This window comes from Talpa europaea, assembly GCF_964194135.1.
Source record: "Talpa europaea genome assembly, chromosome: 3".
In the NCBI taxonomy this organism is placed as follows: Eukaryota; Metazoa; Chordata; class Mammalia; order Eulipotyphla; family Talpidae; genus Talpa; species Talpa europaea.
The window spans coordinates 51,970,639-51,997,170 of NC_140069.1; the positions used below are offsets into that span (position 1 = coordinate 51,970,639).

General features: G+C 36.5%; 1 protein-coding gene and 1 pseudogene across 3 annotated transcripts in view; one reads left to right on the forward strand and one right to left on the reverse strand.

Moving 5' to 3' along the window:
* Window positions 1-363: 363 nt before the first annotated feature.
* The window catches only part of LOC311168560 (serine/threonine-protein kinase Sgk3), a gene marked incomplete at both ends in the record, with an annotated part of 45,535 nt that continues 19,366 nt past the window's right edge, over window positions 364-26,532 (reverse strand). Inside the window, 10 exons of one of the 2 annotated variants that reach the window (XM_084230142.1) lie at window positions 364-534; window positions 5,184-5,273; window positions 11,196-11,351; window positions 13,294-13,389; window positions 15,975-16,061; window positions 16,642-16,678; window positions 16,769-16,881; window positions 21,773-21,904; window positions 22,004-22,087; window positions 24,850-24,907. In XM_084230142.1, the coding sequence (XP_084086268.1) occupies window positions 364-534; window positions 5,184-5,273; window positions 11,196-11,351; window positions 13,294-13,389; window positions 15,975-16,061; window positions 16,642-16,678; window positions 16,769-16,881; window positions 21,773-21,904; window positions 22,004-22,087; window positions 24,850-24,907 (1,024 nt within the window). The remainder of the gene's footprint in view (window positions 535-5,183; window positions 5,274-11,195; window positions 11,352-13,293; window positions 13,390-15,974; window positions 16,062-16,641; window positions 16,679-16,768; window positions 16,882-21,772; window positions 21,905-22,003; window positions 22,088-24,849; window positions 24,908-26,532) is intronic. The other variant, XM_084230143.1, reaches the window with a different exon arrangement.
* On the forward strand, window positions 1,689-2,707 carry LOC311168227 (phosphatidylinositol N-acetylglucosaminyltransferase subunit P-like; annotated as a pseudogene). The gene has a single exon. The product of its transcript is annotated as a phosphatidylinositol N-acetylglucosaminyltransferase subunit P-like (transcript).

A 26,532-nucleotide genomic window follows, 5' to 3' on the forward strand; every position in this document is an offset into this window, starting at 1 on the left:
GAACTGAAGTAGACTGTTGAAAACAGTCTACCCTGGGTAGTCATTAGTGTAAACTCAGAGGGAAAAAACAGTCAATAGCAAAAAAGTTTTCTTTAAAAATAGGTTAATGCTAAGAACAATAGCTTTAAAATTTCTGTTTAAAAATAAGCTTAATAAACAAGAATACAAATTTTAATTCAAAACTTAGCTCTTGAAATGCCCTATTTTCTTGCATACAGCAGAAAATACATTTTTCATAGTCTTCAACATTACATGTAAAAATGAGGCACTAGTTAAACATATCTGAATATATTCACACAAACAGGAGTTTCAGTCTCATCCATGGATTTATATTTGCTCAGTGAGTTCTGGATGGTAAACTGTTCACAAAAATAAGTCTTCTGAAGGAGGCGCGTAAGAGAAACCAAGGAATGCGTCATCTGCCTCCAGCACACTGGCGTTCACTATAGAATAGTCAGAAGACACACACACAGAATATGGAACTGTTTCGTCTGTAAATGCTGCATCAAAGTTCCTGATATCATCTGGTCCTGCCTAAAACATCAAAAGCATACTATTATTCACCGTAGCTTTTTTCCCCATTAATTTAGTTCTTCATAAAACCCCTTTATGAATTTGTGTATTTATCCTTGGCAAGTTTAAATGTTTCCCTATACCATCATTTCTTTAAAACATTTTCTACTTTTCCTTTCTTGATTTTAATTACTGAGGTGAGGTTGCTTATCCTCTACTTGATAGGTGGAGAGAAGAGAAAGGTGAGGAAGAGTAGCATAAGAGTCCTTCTTCAACTATGCTAATTTCGAGACCCTAAAGTGAAATTCCTTTCTCTCTACACATCACTACTCTAAGTTCAGAAAAGGGGCTCAGGCAGCTTTTCAGGATAGCATTTGCTTTTGAGTTTCCATAAAATGCTTGCCCATCCAGTTCTCAATTCTGGGTACACTGAAGCCTTGATGAAGAATGAAGGAATACAGGATGAAGGGGTCATCAAGTACAATAATGAAAGGTTAACTCTCCTTGATAGCACACTGGTTATGAAGCCTTTGACTAGGACACCATTAGTTCTAGCAGCCTAGGAAATTGGGAACTGAACCATAGTGGCAGCCTAGGCTGATACAAGCTAATGTAGTCTCTCCCTTTCCATTGTAAGTATAGACAAAAACTGGAATACAAGTTCATTCCTGGAGTTCTAGGTTATTTTTCGCTCTCAGGATTTAAGGGAATCCTTAAAATGTTCAAGTCATCAAGTTTAACCAGGGGTAAACAAACAGGGATTCAGCGCAAGCATTATATATAAGCTAAGGATACAGTTAGCCTGGTAGGGCTACAAACAGCACAGTAGAGACCAGGGAAGCCTAGAATGCTAGAGCCTTCTATCTGAGGAAGAATGAGAAAATTATATTTGTGTGTATGTGTGTGTATACATATAATGTCATCAAATTCTTACACATAACCCTAGAAGCATGAGTTCTGGAGTAAAACTAAGATTTGAATTCTAGTTGTGAAACCTGCTAGCTATAATTCTTTATATAAACTATCTCTGTGAGCTTATTTACTCTTCTGTAAAATAAGACGCTACCACCTACCTCTTCAGGTTATTGGGAGAACTTCAGGTGCAAATACATTGAAGTCTAAGAATCATATGTGTAGAAAGTGTTCAATAAATGAACACTTCATACTCTTTTCTCATGTGGGCTTTTATTCCTGAATCTTGGCTAAACTCCTTAAGCTTAACCTAATGGCCTCAAAAATACTGGGCAACTGCATTGCCTATGTACTTCTTAATGTTTAATCAGTTATATACTCTTATTTGGAGTAAATATGATGAATGTTTCCCCACTCAATGCCAATCATATAATAACAGATAATTATGCTAAAAATCAAAAGCAGAATACCAAGAAGAGGCCATCCCAGCATTAAGAGATACTCCTATTAGTGAAGCAAAACAAATGATCTTTCTTGCAGCCAAAGAACTGTTTACCAAAAATTGAATTTTATGTAGACTAACACCAACCACTTATGTTTTTGACATAATAATGAGATTTATTTTGACACTTGTTCATTAATAACCCAGTATTGAAATACAAAAAGAAAAAAAAAAAAACAGAAGTTTAACCTCTCTTAGATAAGGTTCCATTAATATTGTAACCAAATATTAGTCATTAATAGACAGAATAAATAAAATACTGCATTATCATAAAAAGAGCAAGTGAGAGCTTTAAAATGCCCAAGGTCAAATTCTAGTTTTTTTTTTTTTTAAAAGATTTATTTATTTATGGATACAAGAACTGGGGTACAGGCCAGAGGTGTGGGGGGGTGAGAGGATTCACTAGAGACAGAGTGGGGAGCAGAACAGGCAGATTGACTGAAATAAACTGACAAAGCGAGCAGTGGGCAAGTCAGGAGAGGTCTCTCCTGTCACGTGGGTAGCTCCCTGGCCGGGGATTGAACTCCTGCTTCAGTGGCTGCAGACAGCTTCACAGGTTGCATTTTAACCACTTGTGCCACCAGGGTGGCCCAAATTCTAGTTTTGTAACTGGCAACTTATTTAACATTTTTTGTGGTTCAGTTAACTCATTTGTAACATGTGAAAAAATTCATAGGCTTGTTTTCACCATTAAGTAAAAGGATAAAATTACTGAGAATAGTATTTGAGAATAAATCCTCTAACCTACCGTAGCTAATTTTTTGATCATTGTTAACCTGCTAGGTGAAAACTGGTAACCTGTTAGGGTTTTAGTTTGCATTTTTGACATGTCTGTGAGTTTGAACAATGAATTTTATATTTGAAAACCATTTGTATTTATCTTTCTGGAATTCCATGTTTTATGTCTTGTTTGTGTTTCTACCAGTCATTGATTGGTCTTTTCTCTTATTGCTTTAGATATTAAGGAATTTTCTACATTCTGTAATTTGTAGTATTTTTTCATGCATACATCTCTAAGTTTTATGTGGCCAAATTTACCAACTTTTCTCCTCAAGATTTCTCCATTGTGGGTTTTGCTTCCAAAAGTTTAATTAACTAGTTATAGGAAAAGCAGTGAACCAAACCTCCAGGTATCTGACTCTGACATCTCAATACGGTTTCCATTTCCAACTTTGCTTAGAAGGAGTCTCTACCTCTTTAAGAGCCTGATGACACCATTATTTAAAAGTAACCAAATGCAGTACAACTCTCGATATAAAAATAAAATATAATTCTTTTTTTAAAGGTTTTTTGTTGTTTTTTTAAAATTTTTTTTTAAAGTTTTATTTGTTTATTTATTTATACAAGCACTGGGTACAGTCAGAAGCACGGGAGGGTGAGAGAATTCACCAGAGCCAGAGCGGGGAGCAGAACAGGCAGAAGGACCGAAGTACCCTGCTGAGGGGAGCAGCGGGCAGCAGGACAGGTCGGCGTGCCATGTGGGACCCTCCTCCAGGGGCCCAGGAGTAGCCGGGGATCAAACCCGCGCTGCAGAGGCTGCCGGCAGCTTCGCAACCCAGCACTCAACCACTGCGCCACCAGGGAGGCTCTAAAATATAATTCTTAATGGTCCTAATTTCCTAATGCAAACTCTACAAATCAGTGCTAGACACTGTCCCGAGTGGAGTCACATATGGATGAGCTACAGGAAACAAATCAATCTACAAATATTGCTATATATGTACAATATCACACCTATCAATTAATGAGCTATGAATTATGCACTGAAACCTTTAACAAAACCTGAGTAGACTAAATATTTTCTTGAGATGATTTCTATATCCTACTCTAATTTACTGAAAAAATATTTGTTTCATAGCAATGCAAAAAACTTTACATAAAAGAAAAATAAATTCACCTATGATCTTGCAACATAAAACTCAATCTTGGTTTCTCTGTTCTTTCAGTCCTATCCTTTTCTTTTACTGTTATAATCATAAGTCACAAAAATTCTAATTACATTTCCATTTAAGGTTATGAAGATTTTCCAAGTCTCTGCTCACTTTTGTATTTATTGTTATTATTATCATTTACTTAGTATAAAAATGCAACAGTGCATAAGATTGAGTAAAGAAAGAATAATGACTTGGGAATTAGGCAGATTTCAATCCTCCTTCCATTCTTTTTTAATCTAGTTATGTGGCATCTGAGTTTACATTTCTTCATTTGTAAAGCATGTATAATAATGACAATGGTAATACTAACAACTTGGTAACTTATTTGAGGGAAAATTATATGTTACAATGCATAAAATATATATATACCTGTATATGAGACACTATTAATAACAACATCATTATTGGCTTACTGATGATTTTTATCAACTTCCCTATTATTATATATGTATTTCCCAAATTTTTAACCTTATTAATACTTTAAGGCATGTCTTTGTTGGGGCTTTCTTCTTAAAAAAAAAAAAAAGTTATATTTAGATTAAATGTTTCCATCTGTAGATTTAACAAGTGATGATAACAGGAAATATTTTAAAAATAATGTTTTCCAGAAAGGATATAACAATTTACCTTTCCATTAATAATGTTTGTATATACCTGGTTTTACATCAATCTAGGAAAAACCTTAGATTAATGTTAAAATGTTTGCTGGCTTGGTAGGTATCAAAATGATACCTTTTAGTTAATTTCTTTAACTTACATATCTTTTCAAATCTGTTGAACTCATCCCTTTCCTACAGTGCTCCAAAGAAATAACCACAATTAGGGGCCTCCCTGGTGATGCAAGGCGTTAAGTTGCAGCACTATAAAGCTATCCGCAGCCACTGCAGCATGACAGAGCATGAGCTTGATTCCTGGCCAGCCAGGGAGCTAACCCACATGGTGAAGGAGATCTCTCCTGCTCCCCTCAGCAGTGTATTTCAGTCAATCTGCCTGTTCTGTTCCCCACTCTGTCTCTGGTGAATCCTCTTTACCCACCCCCCCACCCCCGTTCCTCTGGCCTGTGCCCCAGCTCTTGTATGCATAAATAAATCAATCTTAAGAGAAATATCCACAATTACTGTGATGGAAGATATTTTTATCAATTTAATATAATCTCAATGGTCATTCAGAAGTTATCGTTCTAGACAACGAGTGACATATTTCACCATTATTTAGGTACTGATTCAATTTCATTCAGCTTAGATTTTGCGATCTATGGCTAAATTATGGGGCACTATAGTTCCTCATGAACTTTCTACTTGAAAGTTTGAATATATACTTACCACATTAGGATTAAATGGTGGTGGAATTTTCTTTTGTACAAGATCAGTCCAGCTGAGTGATTCAAAAAAAGGATGATTCTGAATTTCAAGCTAGAAAATTAAGGAAAAAACTTTTTATTTATGATGAAGACTCTATTAAGTACTCACTTAAGAACTTTATACAGCCAAATCATTACCACTTTGTCCCTAAATAATTTTTTGTGGGTACATGTTTATTTAATCCATGATTGTATAGAAACATCAAAATCATTGGTCTTTATTGATAATCTTTTCCAGAGTGGTTACCTAGAGTGGTGAAAACACTGCCACACTGAGACTACCAGAGACATGAAAACAGTTACATAGAATGAGAGACTTAAGTTACATTTGCTTCAGTCATAGCTTCAGCATAGATAAAATGGGGTTAACATTTCTATCCCAGATTGTTTTTAGGATCACATATCCTACTTCACAGAAGGATCAGTGGAATACATAGAAATAAAAGTGATAAGAAAAGAATAAAGCACTACAGGAGCAAGAATTATTATATGAATGGGGGAGATGAAGAAATACATTAGTCAAGACAGTTTTGCAGTGGGGCAGATATAAGATCAAGATGATGAGCTGTACTACCAAAAAATATTCTACTCCAGGTTTGTATTATTAAAAGTTTGCATAGTACCGATTCTAGGTGGTTTTTTTGTTTGTTTGTTTGTTTTACTGCAGAATGCCATGAGAATTTATAAAGGAGGATCCAGCCTAGTTTGATGTATTAAAAGAAAACTTCTTACAGGCACAGCAGATCTCTCCTGTCTCGCCCACCACTCCCCTCAGCAGTGTATTTCACAGATCCACCTGCTCTGTTCCCCACGCTCTCTCTGGTGGATTCTCTCACCCTCACATCTCTGGCCTGTACCCCAGTTCTTGTATGTATAAATAAATTAAAAAAAAAAAAGAAAACTTCTTACAGAAAGTGATGTCAGAGCAGAGGTCTCAAAGATCAATTAGTCAGACAAAATAATGAGGGCAGAAAAGTCCAGACAGAGCATGAAGTCCTGATGTGACAAAGAGATTGTTAATTAAGAAAATAAGATGAATATGGATACAGTAAAGGGAAGGATGGAGATTGTCACACAGGTGAAGCTCAAGAGGTAAAATGGGTCATATTATACTGGGACTATATTGAAATTTTTTTTTATTTTTCTAGTTTTGGAAAACCATCAAATAGTTTTGGGGAGGTGATGTGAGAAATGTGGTAGATTTCTGGTTTGCCTTTTAAGAGCACTATGACTGTAATGGGAGAATGGACAGGAGAGTTGTGACCAGATAAAGTTAAACAAAAGTTGACAATGTTAGGAAAGAGCAGTGGGAGTCGAAGGAGTTTCTGCATATGGGAATACTGAGAAGGCAAGTGCAACTGCTCTTTATTGAATGTGGAAGTAAGGAAAAGAGGAGTCAAGAACGGTTCAGATTTAGGACCTAACAACTACACAGACAGTGATGTTATTTAATAAGAAAGTGAGCACAGAAGGAAGACTGCAGGAGTTCAATTTTGAATATACTGTGTCTGAAGAACTCTAAGAAGTCCAAGTGCTGTTGCTGAGTAGACAGATATTATTTGAGTCTCTAGTTCAGAAGAGAGGAAGATGTAAATGCGTAAGGTGAAGACTGAAAATACCAAAGCCATAAAGCCAGTTCAAACTGTCCAGAAAGAGAGGAAAGCAGAAGAAAAGAGGGTTTTGGTAAAACCACAAGGCATAGCAACATATAAAAATCGGGTAGAAGAAGGGGAGCCTATGTAGGGGATCATGGAGGTGGGCCCAGAAGTACAGAAAGGAAAGCATGAGGTGAGTGTGTGCAACTGCAGAAAACTAGGAACAAGAGACTGATGGAAGTTCCAAAGCTATTGACAATGCAAGATGAGGGGTAGAAATGTTCAGTGTTTCTAGTTGAGACAGATTGAGAAGTGAGGGAACTGAGACGGGGAGAATGAATATAGAAATCATCAACATACTTGGCTGTGATGGGAGAATGACTATTACTGTGCAGGGCAGTAGGGTTTAGGTGTTTTGTTTTGTTTTTGTTTTTTTTTAACAGGAGACTTGAAAATGTTTAATGATTAATTGGAAGGAAGCAGAACAAAAGGAAGTAGTTACCTGTTCAGAAAAAAAGAATGTATGGAGCTCCCCGCAAGGGGTCAAAATCCAATACATGAGTAGAAACTGTCCTTTCCAACTATAATAGGAAGGAAACTAGAGCAGATGCATACATACCTGCAAATTTGATAGCAAGAACTGACAATTCCACTCTGGTGGTTCTATTTACCCTATAAAATAGAAAGGCAAGACTATCTGCTAACAGTGAAGAAGGAATAGAATCTGAAAATTTGGAGAGAAGTCTGAAATACTTAATACAGACAGCAGGAAAGTAAGGTAAAGAGAGGAATACAGGAGCATCATCAGGCAGCAGTGAAGCAAAGGGACAACAAGTTCTTAATAAAATGATTTAAAATTTTAGGTAGTCAATACTATCTCACACCATACACAAAAATTACCTCAAAATGGATTAAAGACTTGGATGTAAGACCTAAAAATCATAAAATATATACAAGAAAACATAGGCAAAACTTCATTACATAAAATTCAGAAACAGCTTTGAGGATTCATCACCAGAAGCAAGGGAAAAAGGAGACTATAAAAGCAAAAGAGACAAAATGAGGGGCTTCCCTGGTGGCACAAGGGGTTAAGACGCAAGCAACCTATGAAGCTGTCCAAAGCCTCTACAACACAAGTTAGATCCACGATCGGCCAGGGAGCAATACAGATGGCACAGCAGACCTCTCCTGACTCGCCCGCTGCTCCCCTCAGCAGTGTACTTCAGTAGATCTGCCTGTTCTGTTCCCCACTCTGTCTCTGGTGAATCCTCTCACCCCCACACCTCTGTTTTGTACCCCAGCTCTTGTATGCGTAAATAAATAAATCTTTAAAAAAAAAATTAGAAAGACAAAATGAAGAAACACTCTAGTTAATGGGAGAAAGTATCTGCATATCATATACCTGATAAAGGACTGATATACAGATATCTATAGAGCTCCCACAATGCAACAAAAACAAAGCTAACAACCCAATCAAAAAATGGCCAGAAGAGCTAAATAGACACTTCTCCAAAGAAGAAATGCAAATGGCCACAGGTATATGAAAAATGTTCATAATCACTTATTATCAGGGAAATGCAAATCAAAATCACAATAGATATCACCTCATATCTGTGAGAATGGGACATTTAAAAACAAAAACAAAAACAAAACTAGAAAGAGTAAGTGCTGGCCAGGATGTGGAGTAAAAAGGAGCCCTCTTAGACTGCTGGTGGAATGTAAAGTGGTCTAGCCACTATGGAAAGCTGTGTAGAGATTCCTTACAACACTAAAAACAGATCTACTACACGAGGCAGCTATTCCATTCCTAGGAATTTACCCAAAGAACACAAAAACACTAATTTGAAAGGAAACATGTACCCCTACGCTTATGATAACACTATATATAATGGCCAAGATTTGGAAACAACCTAAATGCCCCAAAACAGATAAATGGATCAAGATGTGATCAAGGATATATACACAATGGAATACTACTCAGTGGTTTGTGGTAACATGGAAGGATTATGCTAAGTAAAATAAGGCAGGAGGAAAAAGAACATCTTTTTCCTTTATCAGATGGTGTCACTTATATATGGACTACAGAGAAACAAAACAAAGGGTAAGCCTGACAAATCTTGAAAGCTGATCATAGATGAGAGGCATGGGGGGGGGGTAGAACAGGAGGTGGGGAAGAGCAAAAGGGACTGTGGTGATGGACTATGGGTACTTTGGTGGTAGAGGAACTACAGTGACCAAATTGAGAAGAGAAATCATACACTGCCTAAAAATGAATAAAGATATAATAAAAAATACTTCATTTAAAAATTAATTTAAAATAAAAGTCAACTTGGAGGAAATTAGAGGAAATAAAATTATAGGTAGTGAAAAAACATGCCACACATTTTAAAAAAGGGACAGAAGACATTCTTACAAATATAAATCAAATAAATAATATGATGTGGGAGATGAAGAGGAGAGGATGAAATTTTTATGAAGATAACATGAAAAAATGGTGTGCAAGTGGCTTTAAAACTGTATGATTTATGGACCAAAAACAGACGCACAGATGAATGAAATACAACTGAAAGTCCAGATATAAACCTGCACATACATGGACAGTTAATCTAGGACAAAGGATCCAAGATGTACAGTGAAGAAAGTAAAATCTCTTCAATAAGTGGTGCTGAGACAACTGGACAGCCACATGCAAAAAAAACTACCATCATTTCATATTTTACATAAAAATTAACTCAAAATGGAATAAAGACATGGGTAAAACCCAAAACCATGAACTACATGGAAGAAAACAGGCAAAACACTCCATGGCACTAGCTTCAGTGATGTTTTTGTGGATTTGTGTCCATTTGAGAAGAGAAATAAAAGTAAACATAAACAAATGGGACAAAATCAAACTAAAAAGCTTCTGTAGTGAAAGAAGCTATCATTTAAAAAAGTGATACCCTACTGAATGGGAGAATACATCTGCAAGGGGCTGATTTCCAGTATCTATGAAGAACTCATCTAACACAACAAAAAGAAAACAACCCTATCAAAAAATGGGCAGAAGAGATGAATAGACATTTCTCCAAAGATGACATACAGATGGCCAACGGGCCCATGAAAAAATGCTTGTTGTTTATCATCAGGGAAATGCAAATCAAAACCACATTGGTTTCACAATGGTCACAAGTGGTGACAAGGATGTAGAGAAGAAGGAATCTTTGTACACTATTGGTGGGAATATAGGCTGGTTCACCCCAATGGAAAACAGTATGGAGGTGTTTCAAAATACTAAAAATGGATCTAACAGGTGATCTAGCAGTTCCACTCCTAGGTACCTGAAGAATGTAAAAACAACACTTTGAAGGGATATATGCATTCCTGTGTTCATTGTAGCACTACTGACAATAGCCAAATTGTGGAAACAACAAAGTGCCCAAGTACAGATGAGTAGATTATCGAGATGTGGACTATAGACACAAAATATGTGGTCTATGGAATACTGCGCAGATACAAAAAACCAAACAAAAGGAAACAATAGATGAATTGTTGGGGCCTCCCTGGTGGCACAGGCAGCTGAGCGCAGCGCTGTGAAGCTATCCACAGCCTCTGAAGTGCCAGTTTGATCCCCACTGGCCTCGAAGCAACCCACATGGCGAGCAGACCTCTCCTATCTAGCCCACTGCTCCCCTCAGCAGTGTATTTCAGTCATTCTGCCTGTTCTGTTCCCTGTTCTGTCTCTGGTGAATCCTCTCACCCTTTCGTACGTCTGGCCTGTACCCCGGTTCTTGCATAAATAAATGTCTTTAAAAAAAAAAAATGTGAAAAAAGAAGGAAAAAAAAAACGATAGATGAATTGTTGACATTTGTGACAACATGGATGGAACTGGAGGGTATTATGCTAAGTGAAATATATCAGAAGGGGAGTGAGAAATAATAGATGATTTTCCTTGTATGTGGAATATAGAGAGACAAAACAAACAATCAGACAAAACCAAAGCAGTAGCAAACCCTAGAAATCTGACTATAGAATTGAGATTTCCAGAGAAGGGTAGAGAAGAGCAAAGTGGGGAAGAGCCACAATGGACTATGGTGGAGAAGTACGGGTGCTTTAGCAGTAGGTACGGTATGCTGACATGAATCTTAGAAGGTATGATCCTATGCCTCTGAATCACACACAGTGTTGTAAACCATGCAGGCCCAATTAAAATAGAGAAACCATTACAGTTCTATGAAACACTGACACACTGATGAAAATTACTGGGAAAAGTAACTTCTTTTTCATGGTGCTGGTGTTTAAGGGCTGTACTCATTAAATACCAGAAAGAAAGGAGGCTTTATCTTCAAATAAGATAAATAAGATTAAATAAACTGGGTACTTGGGAGGATGTACATACAAAGTCTTCTTTGGCACCAAGTCGATTCTGCCTGTCTTTTTCTAGGAGTTCTTCCAGAATGGACCATGCTGTAAGGCTCACTCCGGGTCTCAAACTTAAGGGCTTGTGCAGAATATTGTCATACATTTCAGCAACATCTCGGCAATAAAAAGGAGGCTGGAAAAAAAAAGCAAAATGAAATTAGTATGAATTGAACTATGACAACATGGAATTGAAACGGTTGGATTTAGCTTTAATTAACTGTCCAGTCTAGGTCTGGACAGTTACAGAAATTCACAGACTTCTTTGGATCTGTGTATATCTGCAGTATAGCCTCTGACATGAAGAGATTTTTAAATCCAGGTTCACTGTTAATAAAGTTTAACACACAGTCACTAAATGTTCAATTAATACCTTGTAGTAGACAGGTGGAAACTACACAAAACTTGTAATACTATCTGATTTATAGAAAACAACCACCAACCTCACAATATGTTTAATGACAGAATTATCAGAAACAGAAATTCAAGTGAGTCCAAACATTAAATAATTTTTTGAGACTTGGGAATAAACTAATTAAAACAGACATTTCTAGTACAGATGGAGACCTGAACATGATGTCCCTTCCTAAATACTTGTAACAGTGACAGCACATGGTACCTTCTCTAGAATTAAAATTCTACTGTCACAGTTTAAAGAACTGAGGTACCGCTTCAACATGAGGATTAGCATCATCTAGTTAAGTTTTAAACTAAAAATAATTTCTCAAGGGAGTTATAGGCTGGTTATTTTTTCTTTCATTTTATAGGAAAGTAAAACTTTATTTTTTGCTCTTTAACGTTAAATTTTAAATAAGGTCTCATCAGTGAAGTCTAAGTTTCAAATGTTCCTTTTGAATCAATCCACTTCATATACAATGATAATACTTTATACTTTCAAAGTCCCTAAGAAAACTGAAAGGATTTGGAAATATCAGGATAGCACTTGAAGGAAGTAAGATATAAAATGGCTATCAGCTGTTCTAAGTTACTAGGATGATAAGAAAACTAGGTCTTTTAACAAGCTGATCATAGTCAAGGCCAAACAAGAGAAAGAGGGTAAGCTGTCATAGGAATCCATCAGTCACAATTAGTGACATGAGACCAATATTCTATAATGTACCTCCTGTGCTCCTCAGTTTCCAGGGAGGACAAATTCCACAAAACAACCAAGCCCCAATTCAGGTCTCAGTTGAGGAAGGTAGTTAGCTTAGCCAGGTAAGCTACATGGGAGGTGAGCAGATGGCTCCCAAGGTGCAGCTGGATACTCAAGGACCACAGAGGGAGTCTAGAAACTATTCCAAATATTTAAAAAAAATCCTGAGGAAAAACATACATTATTCCTATAAGGATAAGTAAACTAACTAAAATCTCAATAATTGCTGCTTTTGGTTGGAATGTTATTAACTCAATATAGTAAAACAACTTTACTTATGTTAAATCAGCTCGGTCTAGCCATATGTGTCTTTAATTAATAAAGGCAGGAAACCTATCACATTCTAAACATTATTTTTTCAATGAAATCTTCAAGACATGGTATTTATGATGAAGGGAACAGAGGATTCCCAGTAATGAAAAACTGGAGCAGCAGAGTATTAATTAAATCCTATAAAATAAAAGGCAAAAATTCAAAAGGCATTCTCTTGAGGAAAAAAAAATGAAAATCTTTTTCTTTCCATTTCTCAAAATTAGGCAGAATGATTACTGGGGTAAAGACAATTAAGTAGATAATTTTAATGTTAAAACTAAGTTTCTATTTCTAAGAAAATGCAAGTGGGATGAGAATACCTGAAGTAGTGATTAGCATGACAGAGATATAATTATATTTAATAAATGGTAACAAAATGAAAAGCTTTTCTTTTTGTGTGGATCCCTATTGTAGTTTTGGATTCATTTAACCCAGTTACTACTGCTCTCTTGGCATTATCTAATGTCCACAAGATTATTAAAAGGGTGGGGGAGGGAGTAGTAGAGGGTGGGGAAGAGAGAGTAAGTGAAGAAAGGTGAGGAAGGAGGGAAGAGCGAAAACTCAGATAAATGATAATATATTGGAATAATAATGAAAATGTAGAAATACATACCAGTCCATAAAGCATTTCATATAGAACAGCACCAAGGCACCACCAATCCACAGTGTTGTCATAGGGCTGTTTTTTGATTACTTCAGGTGCAAGGTACTACAGAAAAGATTACATATTAGAGCAGCTCAAGATAAAATTTAGGAATAATAAGAAACTTAATAAATTTTAAGTGTCACTATCACACTAAAAGCATGATGAGTGCAGCGCTGTGAAGCTGTCCGCAGCCTCTGCAGCACCGGTTTGATCCCCACTGGCCTTGGAGCAACCCACATGGCACAGCAAACCTCTCCTGTCTCGCCTGCTGCTCCCCTCAGCAGTGTATTTCATCAATCTGCCTGTTCTGTTCCCCGCTCTGCCTTTGGTGAATCCTCTCACCCTCCTGCACATCTGGCCTGTAGCCTGGCTCTTGTATAAAGAAAATAAAATCTTTAAAAGAAAAAACAGCATGATCTAGACTTTTAATTGGTTAGGGATTCTCACCCTATACCCTGAGGCAGGGGAATTCTTCAGAATAAATTGAGGTATTTTTCAAAACACACACATTTAAACATTTCTCCCAGAACTGTGAAGCAATTAAGACAAATAGGATAGCAAATGTCAAATCTGTAGTACTAAGTAGGTAAAGCTGGTATTTGGGGGAAATCCTACACAAGATTAACTTATTTTAGAAATTCTCTGGTCATATTTGTAATTACAACTCTTTTTTTTAAAGATTTATTTATTTATTTATACAAAAATCGGGGTACAGGCCAGATGCGTGGGAGGATGAGGGGATTCACCAGAGACAGAGTGGGGAACAGAACAGGCAGACTGACAAAATACACTGCTGAGGGGAAAACGGGCAAGACAGGAGAGGTCTGCCATGCCATGTGGGACCCTTGCCGCCAGCCGGGATCGAACTAGCGCTGCAGAGGCTGTGGACAGCTTCACAGTGCAGTGCTCAACCACTTGCACCACCAGGGGAGGCCCTGTAATTGCAACTCTTGCAGAAAGAAGTGTTAATGTGGCAATTAATAATTCTTTTTCCTTTTCAGTAAAAGGAAAAAAAATGAATCACATTCTTGAGAATTACAACAGCAGTTCTCTAACATATTATTTAGAAAAGCTGTAGGCTATTAAATGGGTATTTTAAAAACTTCAAAATTTCACATATAAAAGTGGGTGAATTTGGACTTCCAGTTCCAAAATATATACTCGCTCTTCATACATGAACTATATGCTAGGAAACAATTTCTTTTTAAGCTTTTTTTTAAGTGATCCAAAAAAATGGTAAAATGAAAAAAGGGGTTTAATAATTTTATCCCTGTAAGATTTAGAGTACCAAAAAACTGTGTGCTTCCTTTCTAAAAAACTACAGGACTTAGAGACTTTATTAATTATGAAATCAATACACTATCACAAACAAATGTTACTTCATACATAAACCAAACAATAGAATGGTTACAAGTATATTCAAGGGTTATGGTGAGATGAAACAAAGGAAGGCAAAAAATTCCCTTCAAAGTAAATAACTTAAATTATACTTTTAATTAAGTTTCTGATGTTGATTAAAAGTATCATCTGATGACTGAATCAAGAAGATGTGGCATATATACACAATGGAATATTATTCAGCAATCAAAAAGATAAACTCATGCCATGCGCAGCAACCTGGATGGAACTAGAAGCAATTATGCTCAGTGAAATAAGAAGAAAGAAGAAAAATATCTCATGGTTTCACTTATAGCAGGAATATAGGGGAACCAAATAAAACATCAGTGTAAAAAAATAATAACAATACAAAACACAACAAAGCAAAAACGGACAATTATAAATCAGAGATATACTGCAGGGGAGGAGGAGGGAGAGGGATCAGAGGGAGGGAGGGAGGGAGGAGCACAGGGGACTGAGGTGATGGTGCATGGGTGCACTGGTAAAGGAAATTCTATGGGGACTACACCTGAGGGGGTGGGGGCAAGCAAATAGTTTAAAAATGAACAATGATATAAAAAATAAAAAAATTAAGAAGTATCATCTGAGCCATTTTTATGATATATTTTCTACATTATATTTGCATGATGAAATATCACCTGGCACTTAAGATCATTATAAACACACTGAAATCAAAACAGGTTAAATTAAACTTGTGTGTGTGAAGTGAGAATAATAGTGCTTTTACAGAAATTGTAAGGAGCAGGATTATCATTATTGTCTCAAATAGAAAGATATGCTTTTGCTAGTTTATAGGATTTAAAACAATCATTATTAGGATATTCATATACCATGCAATTCATACATGTCTATAGCTATTAGCATAGCCACAGAGTAATGCAAATATCACCACAATTAATTTTAGGACATTTTAATCTCTGGTTTGTGATTAAAAAAAAAAAGATATTAGAAATTTAACCAAATACTGAAAGAAATCAAAGGTAAGCTTTACCAGAAAAAAAAAATAAGCATAATTTACCCAGGTTGGGTTATTCAAAAGCATCTGTAATATCTCACAGAGTTAAAAACAACTATTAACAAACTCTAAATGTTCAAAAATGATGATTATCAGATATTTCCAACTGGCTAGAAATGAAAATGACAGTGTTTACATTTTTTATTTCAAATTTTGGATCTGTGATTTGTAATTTGTGATTCATATCTGCATTTTATATATGTTTATATGAATGACAATGACACATATTTCTTACCTCTGGTGTCCCACAAAATGTTGTTGTGGTATCAGAAATAGCAATTCCTTCTTTACAAAGCCCAAAATCTGTTAAGACAACATGTCCCTGACAATACAGGGTCAGTAAGATAAACAAAGCATGGTCATACGTTCACAATTTTATAAAGCATTTTACTTTAAAATAATTATAGACCCACAGGAAATTGCAAAAATAGTACACAAAGTTACAAGTCACCTCACCAAACTCCTCTCCCCCCATCTCACTCCATTGCTGGTATCCTGTATATCTGTACAATATCATTATCAGGAATCTGACCTTGGTACAATACTGTTAACTATTGCATAATCTTACCATATATTGTATAATCTTATTTAGTCTTCATCATTTTTACATGCATGCATTTGTATTTGAGTGTGGTGTGTAGTTCTATGCAACAGAGATGTACAGATTGTGTAACTCAGAGCACAATCAAGATCGAGAACTCTCCATGGCCCCAAATAAACAAAGGAACTCCCTTGCACTACTTAGCTGGCAACTACCAATCTGTTCTCCACATATAAAGTTTTGTTATTTCATGAGTGTTTTATTAATGCAATCATGCGATGTGGAATCTTTGAAATTGACTTCTTACCACTAATTATGACAAAATTGAGAACTAATAGATTTTTAAAAAGATAATACTTACTACTGAATCCAAAAGAATATTTTCTGGTTTCAAGTCTCTATCATATTAAAAGAAAAGCAAAACAGAGTATTAGTTGAAGTAAAAATAATAAAAAGACATTTTTACAAGTAATATTTCAAAACTTTACCTATATACTATTTTGATGGAGTGCAAGTAACCCAATGCACTGGCAATTTCAGCAGCATAAAATCTAGCTCTGTGTTCAGGAAAGGACCGTTCTCTTTGTAGGTGAAAAAATAGCTGTATAATGGGGGGGGGGGTGGGAGAGAAAGGAATTATTAAGATCACTCACACATAGAATGAAACAAATATAGTCTATAAATACAAAAATAGGATTTGTTTTCCTTACTTTAAAGGTGAGGTAAAAAATGTACCAAAGAACTGTGTGTGATTGACTCTTGTCTGTGTTCCCCACCTAGCAAATCATTCTCTTTTCAATCACATATCCTTTCTTTATCCTTGCTAACTTATTCAATTCCCATGAAGTCTTCTCCTCAATGTGGCAGTTCTTACTACTCTAGGCAACCATTCTGGAAAAGATTATCAATAAAGACCAATGTATTTTTTTTTTAAATTGTGTTTTTTTTTTTTTAAGATTTATTTATTTCTTTATACAAGCACTGGGTACAATCAGAAGCACGGGAGGGTGAGAGAATTCACCAGAGCCAGAGCAGGGAGCAGAGCAGGCAGAAGGACCGAAGTACACTGCTGAGGGGAGCAGTGGGCGGCAGGAGAGGTCTGCGCGCCATGTGGGACTCTCGCCCGGCGGCCAGGGATCAAACCGGCGCTGCAGAGGCTTCGGGCAGCTTTGCAACCCAGCGCTCAACCTCTGCGCCACCGGGGAGACCCAAAGACCAATGATTTTGACGTTGCTATATAATTTATTTACTGGACTTTTTGGGCTGTTCTTTCATTTGAGAAAAACTAAATACTATTCAGAAATTAGGAACTAGAGATTGGCAGACCAAATATAGTCTATAGACATGATTTGTGCCAAATATGTTTTCATAAAAACTTAATCAGTTACACTTAAAAACTGGATTTTTTTTTGGGTAAAAATTAATTTTTTTTTCCCCTAGGTAAAAAAGCTTAAATATACCTGAAGCTTAAATGTCAATGTGGTAGCAACTGGCAGGAGCTGAGCAATAGCTAGACTCCTGTTCATTTCTTATACTTTCTAATTCTTAACTTTGCACAACAAATCCTCTAGTCATTAGGTTACTCACTGGGTGAAGTTTGCTCTAGGTTCTCATTCTAGGTCGCATGGCTTTTTTTTTTTTTTTTTAAAGATTATTTATTTATTTATACAAGTACTGAGTACAGTCAGAAGCGCGGGAGGGTGAGAGAATTCACCTGAGCCAGAGAGAGGAGCAGAGCAGGCAGAAGTACGGAAGTACACTACTGAGGGGAGCAGCGGGCGGCAGGAGAGGTCTGCGCGCCATGTGTGACCCTCCGGGGAGCAGCCGGGGATTGAACCGGCACTGCAGAGGCTGCGGGCAGCTTCGCAACCCAGCATTCAACTGCTGCACTACAGGGGAGGCCCGGTCCCATGGCTTTTAAGAGGACCATCTCTCCTTGAGTTTCCTTCTACTTTGGAGAGTTCCAATTCCAGGCCTCTCTGGTCCCTTATACTTCAGGGAGTTACATGTTTTTCTGCCCTTTGTTTCTCCACTGCTATCCTTCCTCTGGATACCCTGCCCAGGTGACCCAATCTATTCCAGGGATTTTTAACCACTACTTCTTCTATGTCGATGTCTCTTAAGTGAACATCTCCAGCCCACACCAATACTTGAAGCTTCTACTGCAAGACTTGCTCTTTTATCTGCTACTTTTTTTGAGTATTTCACAAGTCAACAAATTCAATTCATTTAAAACAGAGCTCCTTATTTTCTCCAACACACTTACTGCTGTTGCTGTATCTCTCCTTTATTTTTTTTGTATAGAGGCATGTTTTATTTATTTATTTGTTTGTTTGTTTTGTTTATACATGCACTGGGTACAGTCAGAAGCGCGGGAGGGTGAGAGAATTCACCAGAGCCAGAGTGGGGAGCAGAGCAGGCAGAAGGACCGAAGTACACTGCTGAGGGGAGCAGCGGGCGGCAGGAGGGGTCTGCGCGCCATGTGGGACCCTCCTCAGGTGGCCGGGGAGCAGCCAGGGATCGAACCGGCGCCGCAGAGGCCGCGGGCAGCTTCGTAACCCAGCGCTCAACCGCTGCGCCACCGGGGAGGCCCTGTATCTCTCCTTTAATAAGACTGACTTTCTGCCCACTCAGTTCCAAGTTCTATAAGGCATGTGGCTTATAGGTACAGTGGAAAGTGTCAGGATTAAAAGCTGATTAGACTTTTCATTCAAATTCTGTTTCTTCTCTTTTTGTGTGCAATTTAATTTCTCCGATTTTAAAAACGGTCCAAAAATATTTTCCTTTACCTCTTCTGAAAAGTTATGGTGAAGCTCAGTTATAATACATCCTGTTGAGAGTAAATAAATCGGGGCTGACACAGGGGATTCATCTTTACTGCTCCTTTACCCTTAGGCCCTATAGTCAATCAATGAACAAATTCTTCTGTTGTTATCTTTTAATTATTTCTGGAATATTCACTCCTTTTTGGTCCTACCACTGCTTTTCCTAAATGTAACATGTACTGTTGAAATATTCTATTTAATCTCCTAATCACATCTGTCCAGTATTATTAATGGAAACTACCCAAAATTGAAACCTTAACATTAACTGTTTATTGAATCAAAGGTACTAATGCTAAGGACTTTATATGCTTATATTATTTAACCCAGCCACACTAGTTGGAGGTAGGAAATTTAATGAGGAATCTGAGGTTCAGAAAGGCTTATTTATATGCCCAGTATCGTAAACCTTATTATTTATACTCTACCTGGCTCCAAAACAAATTTGTAGTGTACCAAAATAAATCTCACAAGAGAGGTTGAAGTAGAAATATGGATAAGGGGGGAAGTCATAGTAATAATGAGAAACACACAATAGGAAACACACAATGCATAATGAAGTTACACCCCTCCTTTCTCTCCCTTTCTGTCTCTTCCCCCTCATTATTCCTCTTCTACCTATTGCTCCATTCATCTCCTCCTCCACCCACTCCAACATTTTATTTCATTCCCTTTTTTTCTATTATCTTGGCCAAGTGTATCTTTGGGAAGACAAGCCTACCTCTTTTCACCTTCCACTCAGTTTATGAGCGGTCACTGTGTAAAAAGGGCTCAGAAGCAAAGTCCTAAAACAGCATTAAGAAACCACAGATAAAGCAGGAAACTTGCAGTAGGATCTCATCTGCAGTTAGATACCCCACATGACATTTTTTTTTTAAAGATTTATTTATTTATGCATACAAGAAATGGGGTACAGGCCAGAGGTGTGAGAGGATTCACCAGAGGCACAGTGGGGAACAGAACAGGCAGATTCACCAAAGTACACTGTTGAGGGGAGCAGCGGGCAAGTCAGGAGAGGTCTACTGCGCCATGTGGGTTGCTCCCTGGCCCACAGGGGATCAAACTCGTGCTGCAGTGGCTGTGGATAGCTTCACAGGTTGTGTCTTAACCCCTTGCGCCACCAGGGAGGCCCTCACATGACATTTCAAAGATAAAAAGTGCTACTATGTCTAGGTTAAACCCACAGGGCCTGACACTAGAATGCTGACATGAAAAAATTACTAGACCTCTTGGAGTCTTAATTTCCTTATTTATAAAGTGGGTGTTTATTTCAGAGAATTGTAATGATTAATTGAAATAATGCATGTTAAACAGTTATAAACTGCTAAGTGTTAATAAACTCTCATATGTTAGCATTCACACACACACAAAATAAAATGATGACTTTCAAGGTTGGTACAATGTGGGGTATTCTACATTCTGAAATCTAGGGGATTCATCCTATTGCTTCTGCAGTAAGGAGTTTGAAAGCATTTTTGTCACAGATATAGGGTATTGAATAATGATTCTTTTTATGCCCTTTCCCATCACCATCTTTTAGGTTTGCAGAATAGATTTTGTTTTCCCTTCTAGTTCCCTTATTCTACAGATAGGTCGACTACAGTGAGGTTAAAATGTTCTTTTTCTATCTTTGCTCTGGATTTGGGGATGTAAAGTTCTCTGTAAACATATGACAATATCTAACAACTGAAATAATTTTTGAAGACATTCACAGATCAGAGATTAAACAAATTAGAATGGTATGAGGACTGAGAAGCAGAGTTATGAATAAGGATGATCAGTAGTGTAGATCATGCAATCAGAATTCTTGAGTTCAATTTCTGGCTCCAATAGCTACTAACAACATGACCTGAACAAGTTACTGAGCTTCTCTCTGCCTCAGTTTGTTTTATGTAATAGGACTGTTGTAAATACAAAAAGTAAAAATGAAATATAAAGTACAAAAAGCCAAAAGGCTGGGCACATAAGGGTAATCATTCAATATATGTTAGTTATTACTGTAATTATTAGAATAGCAACATTTTCTAAAAAGTATTCCAAGATATGCCTCCTGATTTCAGATTATTATTAATAGATTTGGTTCAAACAAAAAAGGAAACCATGTGGTTAAAAAATGTATTTTAAAAGAAATCTTAGCTTTGTTTAGGGCAGAATTTCTCAAAGTCTTTAACATGCCGGAACATACCACAACTCACAGAGAAACACTGTTAATCACCAAGGGGATACAACATGAAACATTTTCCAAACTGACATCACCACATAACCCTTTATTAGAGGATTATCTCATCTGATTAATAGCTTGCACACTTTAGAAGATCACAGGCTAGTGTAGTATTTATATGCAACTATTGAAACAGTAATTATCTAAATTACAAATCACATTTCCTTCAAATGTTTCTGTGTATTATTTTTGCTATATAGTTCAATGACAAAGCTCCCCATGGAGTCTGTATGAACCTTCCCACCTACATCATAACCTGCCTGAGAACTTTGTGTGATTATACTTCTCCATATCTTGCATTGTGCTTTACTAGCCCTTGGTTCTTGCTACTCAACAATAGCTGTTGATGCTGGCTGTAATTCTAAAACTTACAAGGAAAGGAATCATTTTAACCTTATTTTACTTTTTAAAAACATTATCAGTATTAGAAAATTAATTATAAAACTCACCTCCCCTCCATTAACAAAATCCAGAACAAAATAAAGTTTTTCAGTTGTTTGGAAAGAATAATGTAATCCAACCAAAAATGGATGTTTCACATTTTTCAAGAGCACATTACGTTCAGCCATAATATGTTTTTGCTGTTTAAAAAAAAGGTAAAGGATCAACTTGTATTATATAGTAAACAACAACACTGTTAAGAAAGCAGAATTAGGAGAAATGAAGCGATTTTATTTTACCTCTTTTCTGTTGAGAACTATTTTTTTCTGTAACACTTTAACAGCATAAAATTTTCCATCCAGTTTCCGTTTTGCAAGAAGAACCTGTTATATAGATTGTGCATGCTGTTAGAAATTTCATTCTTTTGATAAGAATCATTGTCAGTAAATCAAAACTTAAGTTATGTGAAAATAAAGCCCAAAAGGGACTAGATGATATATTTTTGTCTTGAAATGTTAAACTATTGAATTTATTTCAGTAACTCCACTTTTCCTTAGATATTTTTACAGAACAAAAAAGTATATTGATCATTTGAATAGCCAGGCAGCAGTTTTTTGTCACTTAATGTGATCATGTTCTGAGGTAATTACCCAATTTAAGTGCCAAAATCTACATGGCATAGAAACATTGTGTGCATATGTGTGTGTATAGGTGTGTTCATGCATGTTCATGAATCCTGAAGAGGGTCCTTAGAAAATACTGAGGCTATATACTTCATGCTACAAAAAAAAGAAAAAGAAATGGTTTCTAGGTGATCAAAATGTATTCTGTTTTAACATTTAAGTTTCTATTCAAGTTTCAATTTCAGAGGAGTTCAGAGATGGAAGCACCATGTATAGCTTAGCTGAATTTCTATTACAGACTGGGTGGCATTTTCAAGCATCTGAAGAAACTTAGAGGATCTTGCTCCAGAAAAAGGTATACACGCTCAAGGTTTTGCAAATAATTTTAAGGGATTCAAGATGCCCCACAAGTTGTAATAACTATAAAATGACATAAAGCTTCTTGAGATAACATGACACAGCAATAGTGACACTGCTGGGCCTTACTTTCCAGAACATGTGTGGCTTCCCTCGCAAGATCTATAACACCAGTTTAATGATGAGAAAAATATCAGACAAATTCCAACAGAGGGGTATCTTACAGTACACCTAACCAGCATTCCCCCAAACCATCAAGATCCTAAAAAGCAAGCAAAGTCTAAGAAACTGTCACAGTCACAAGTAGTTTAAGGAAACATGACAACTAAATGTGATGCGGTATTGTGGACAAGCAACCCTTGTTGAATACACTTGTGTTGTTTTGGTACAAGGAGACAGACTTCTGAAACAAAATGTAAAATTTAGAAATAGAAATATAAAACATATATCCAGAAACAGATACACGGAATTACGGACAAAGGATATAAATGATGAAAGTTCTCCTATAGATCTCTGGGGCAAGAGTAGTCTTGCCATTAATTGTGTGAGACTAGTTACATAATCACTGGGGGGAAAATGAACTATCACCTTATCTATACCTCACATTATGTGCAGTTCCCAATTTATCATAGTTGAACTTAAAATTTTTCGACTTTATGATGGTGTGAAAGCAATACACATGCAATACATGAGACAGTCAATATTTTATTATAAAATAGGCTTTGTTAGCTAAGCTATACATGGTGATTCCATCTCTGTATGTTAATGCAAGCACTCTGAGCATGTTAAAGGCATGACAGGCTATATGATGTTTGTTAGGTTAGCTGCATTTTCAACTTAGGATAGCTGGAATTTATAATGGATTTACTGGTATGCATCCTCTCTTTCTAAGTTTAGGAAGATCTGTATATTCCTAGTGGACCCTATTCTAAGCATGAAATTTCCAAAAGATAACTTTTTTTTTTTAAGTAATAAGCTATTTCTAATATTCCAACAAACTATAAGCATTTTGAGAACAAGATCCAATTCTAACTTCCTATTGCTTATATTAACACCATGCTCCCCAGGGAACAGATAGTCAATTTGTATTTGCTAGATTAATAAACACACATGGATTTAAGTATTTGGACAGTTTGGGGTCTCTAGGAAACTCAGAAAAAAACCAGAGACATCAAAAGCTACGGAAATAGCAAATTACAATTAAACACACATATTTTTACTGTTGTTTTGATGTATTATATGAAAGTGGACTTACATATATTTAATGATTCTGAAAATACTATCTATGAAGCTTAAAGCCTTCAGTGATTATTCCTTGGTACAGTCACAGGGTAAAGTTATGTGAATCACTTGACAACCAACATATGAGAAGCACAGTCATTACATTTCTTTCCTTCCCCAACAGCTGCTCATTTTTTGTCTTTTCAGCTCAGCTTAACAGCATCCCTTTAAATAAGCCACTCTTGATGAATGCATTTAAAGATTGTGCCCCCCATTGCCTATTATCCTCTGTCATTCACCCTATGTTCCTTTCATTCACAGCCCCATTACTACTTGTAATTATTTATCTGACTGAATATTTTATTTTTATTTTTTTTAAAGATTTATTTTATTTATACAAGAGCTGGGGCACAGGCCAGATGCGCGGGAGGGTGAGAGGATTCACCAGAGACAGAGCGGGGAGCTCTGTCAGACTGACGAAACACACTGCTGAGGGGAGCAGAGGGCATGACAGGAGAGGTCTGCTCACCATGTGGGTTGCTCCGAGGCCAGCGGGGATTGACCCGGCGCTGCAGAGGCTGCAGACAGCTTCACAGCACTGCGCTCAACTGCCTGCACCACCAGGGAGGCCCCTGACTGAATATTTTCAATAAACTACTTCACCCCTAGGTTGTAAGCATCTCAAAGACAGTAACCATTCAGTTTTGTTCACTCCTAATCTAACAAGGGCCTAGAACAGTGCTTGGCACATTGTAGGGGCTCAACAAATACTTGCTGAATAAATGAATTTTATATTAGAATTTAAGTAGATGCTTTATCTCCTTATTTTGTTAGAATTCTAAACATACAGAAACCATCTCAACTCTATATCCTGATACCAACAAGCCCTGTAACCTCACATATATTTACTTATTTACTAAATGAGAAAATATAAACACTCTTACCTTGCCAAAGCTGCCTTTCCCAATAACTTTTAAGAAATCAAAGTCTGTTGGTTTAGCACTGAAATAAATTAACAATGGTAAGAATTAACCTCTTAGAAATTAGAAAGATGTTAACTTCTAAACAGTTCTAAGCATCTCACTCTTTAATAAATAAAAGTTGGGTACAAAACACGTTAGCATGATGACTGCAGCTGGCAATACCTCATCTTTAATATGAAATAGGTAATAGTGAATAGTAATAATAACTACTTTCTGATTAGCTGAGATACATGGTTATGTACACCTCGTTAAATTCTGCTCAGAGGGACTTCAATAAAGTATCTGTGAGAAAAGTATATATACATATACAAGCACACATACATGTGTATGTATGTATTTCTTTGAATTCAATGGAGATTCCATCTAAACCAACTGTATCAACCCAAACCCTCACTACTGTTGTTAATGAGGAACTGCATAACTATATTAATTAGTGATCTATTCCAAGGATTATCTACTTTGGCTATTCATGTGAAGAGACAGTTACTGGCTGGAACATGTAATAAAGTCACTAAGAGAAACTCCTGATAGAGAAAAGTCATCACAGAGTTTTGCATACGTATCATTTATTGGAAATTACAGACAAAAGACCTCTTTGCTGATTCTAATAGCTGGTGATGTGGGAAAGGCAGGAGTAAAGAAGCCAAAAAGAATAGTCAGATTATCTTCTTATATATTAACTATCCAATAAAAACATTAGCTGTATATATACAAAAGCACAAGCAACAGAAAACTTTGTTTAAGCAGTCATAAGAGATATTTTCCTCAACATAGTGTGTATTCCTAAATTTTACAAGGAAAAGGGAATAACCCCAGTTAGATTTTAATTTCCTTCAATTCATTATCAAAAGAAACAGTCAATTCAAACTTGAGAGTAACACAAGTCTGGTTAAAATGTAACAGTTAAAGATTAGGGAGATAAATACTTAACTAAGCATAGATGTTTTTCTTTTTCAATACCCTGGTCTTTGGATTATTTTTTTCTCTAATGGTATGTTAAGATACTGAAATAATTTTTTAAACAAATATAATCATGAAAAAAGATGCAAATTTCTCAAACACAGTAAATGGGCTAACCAAGGCATACCCAAGGCTTTACCGTGAACTATTGGTGATGAACTCTAACTGAAAGTACGTTTCAGTTTTTGAGCTGCCTGACCAACTTAATGCTAAGAAGACCAAAAAGAGAATTCAAAATCAATCTCCTCTTCCAGCTACTATCCAATTCTGTGCCTTCCTTTGGAGTGAAACTCAAGTAAGTTATCTAAATTTACTGTCTATGCCTGTTGCTTTCTCTTCTATCGACAGTTCTCTCTTGAATCCTTTTCTATCAGGGTCTTGTTCCCACCACATCATTGAAAATGTTCGTAAAGATCACCAATCACTTCTCAAAGTTATGGTCAATTTCAATCTTCATCTTACTTGCCCTATTAGCAACTTAAGTATGTTAATTACTCTCCATCTATTTTCTTCATCTGATTTCATGACATCATATTTCTAGTTTTCCTCTTCTCATACTAATTACTCTTCTTATGTCTCCATTATTGGTCCTCCCTGAACTTATTATAATGCTGAAGTATCTGAAGATACAATCCTTGGACCAACTCTTAGCTACCTATAATCATTCTCTAACTGGTCTAAAAG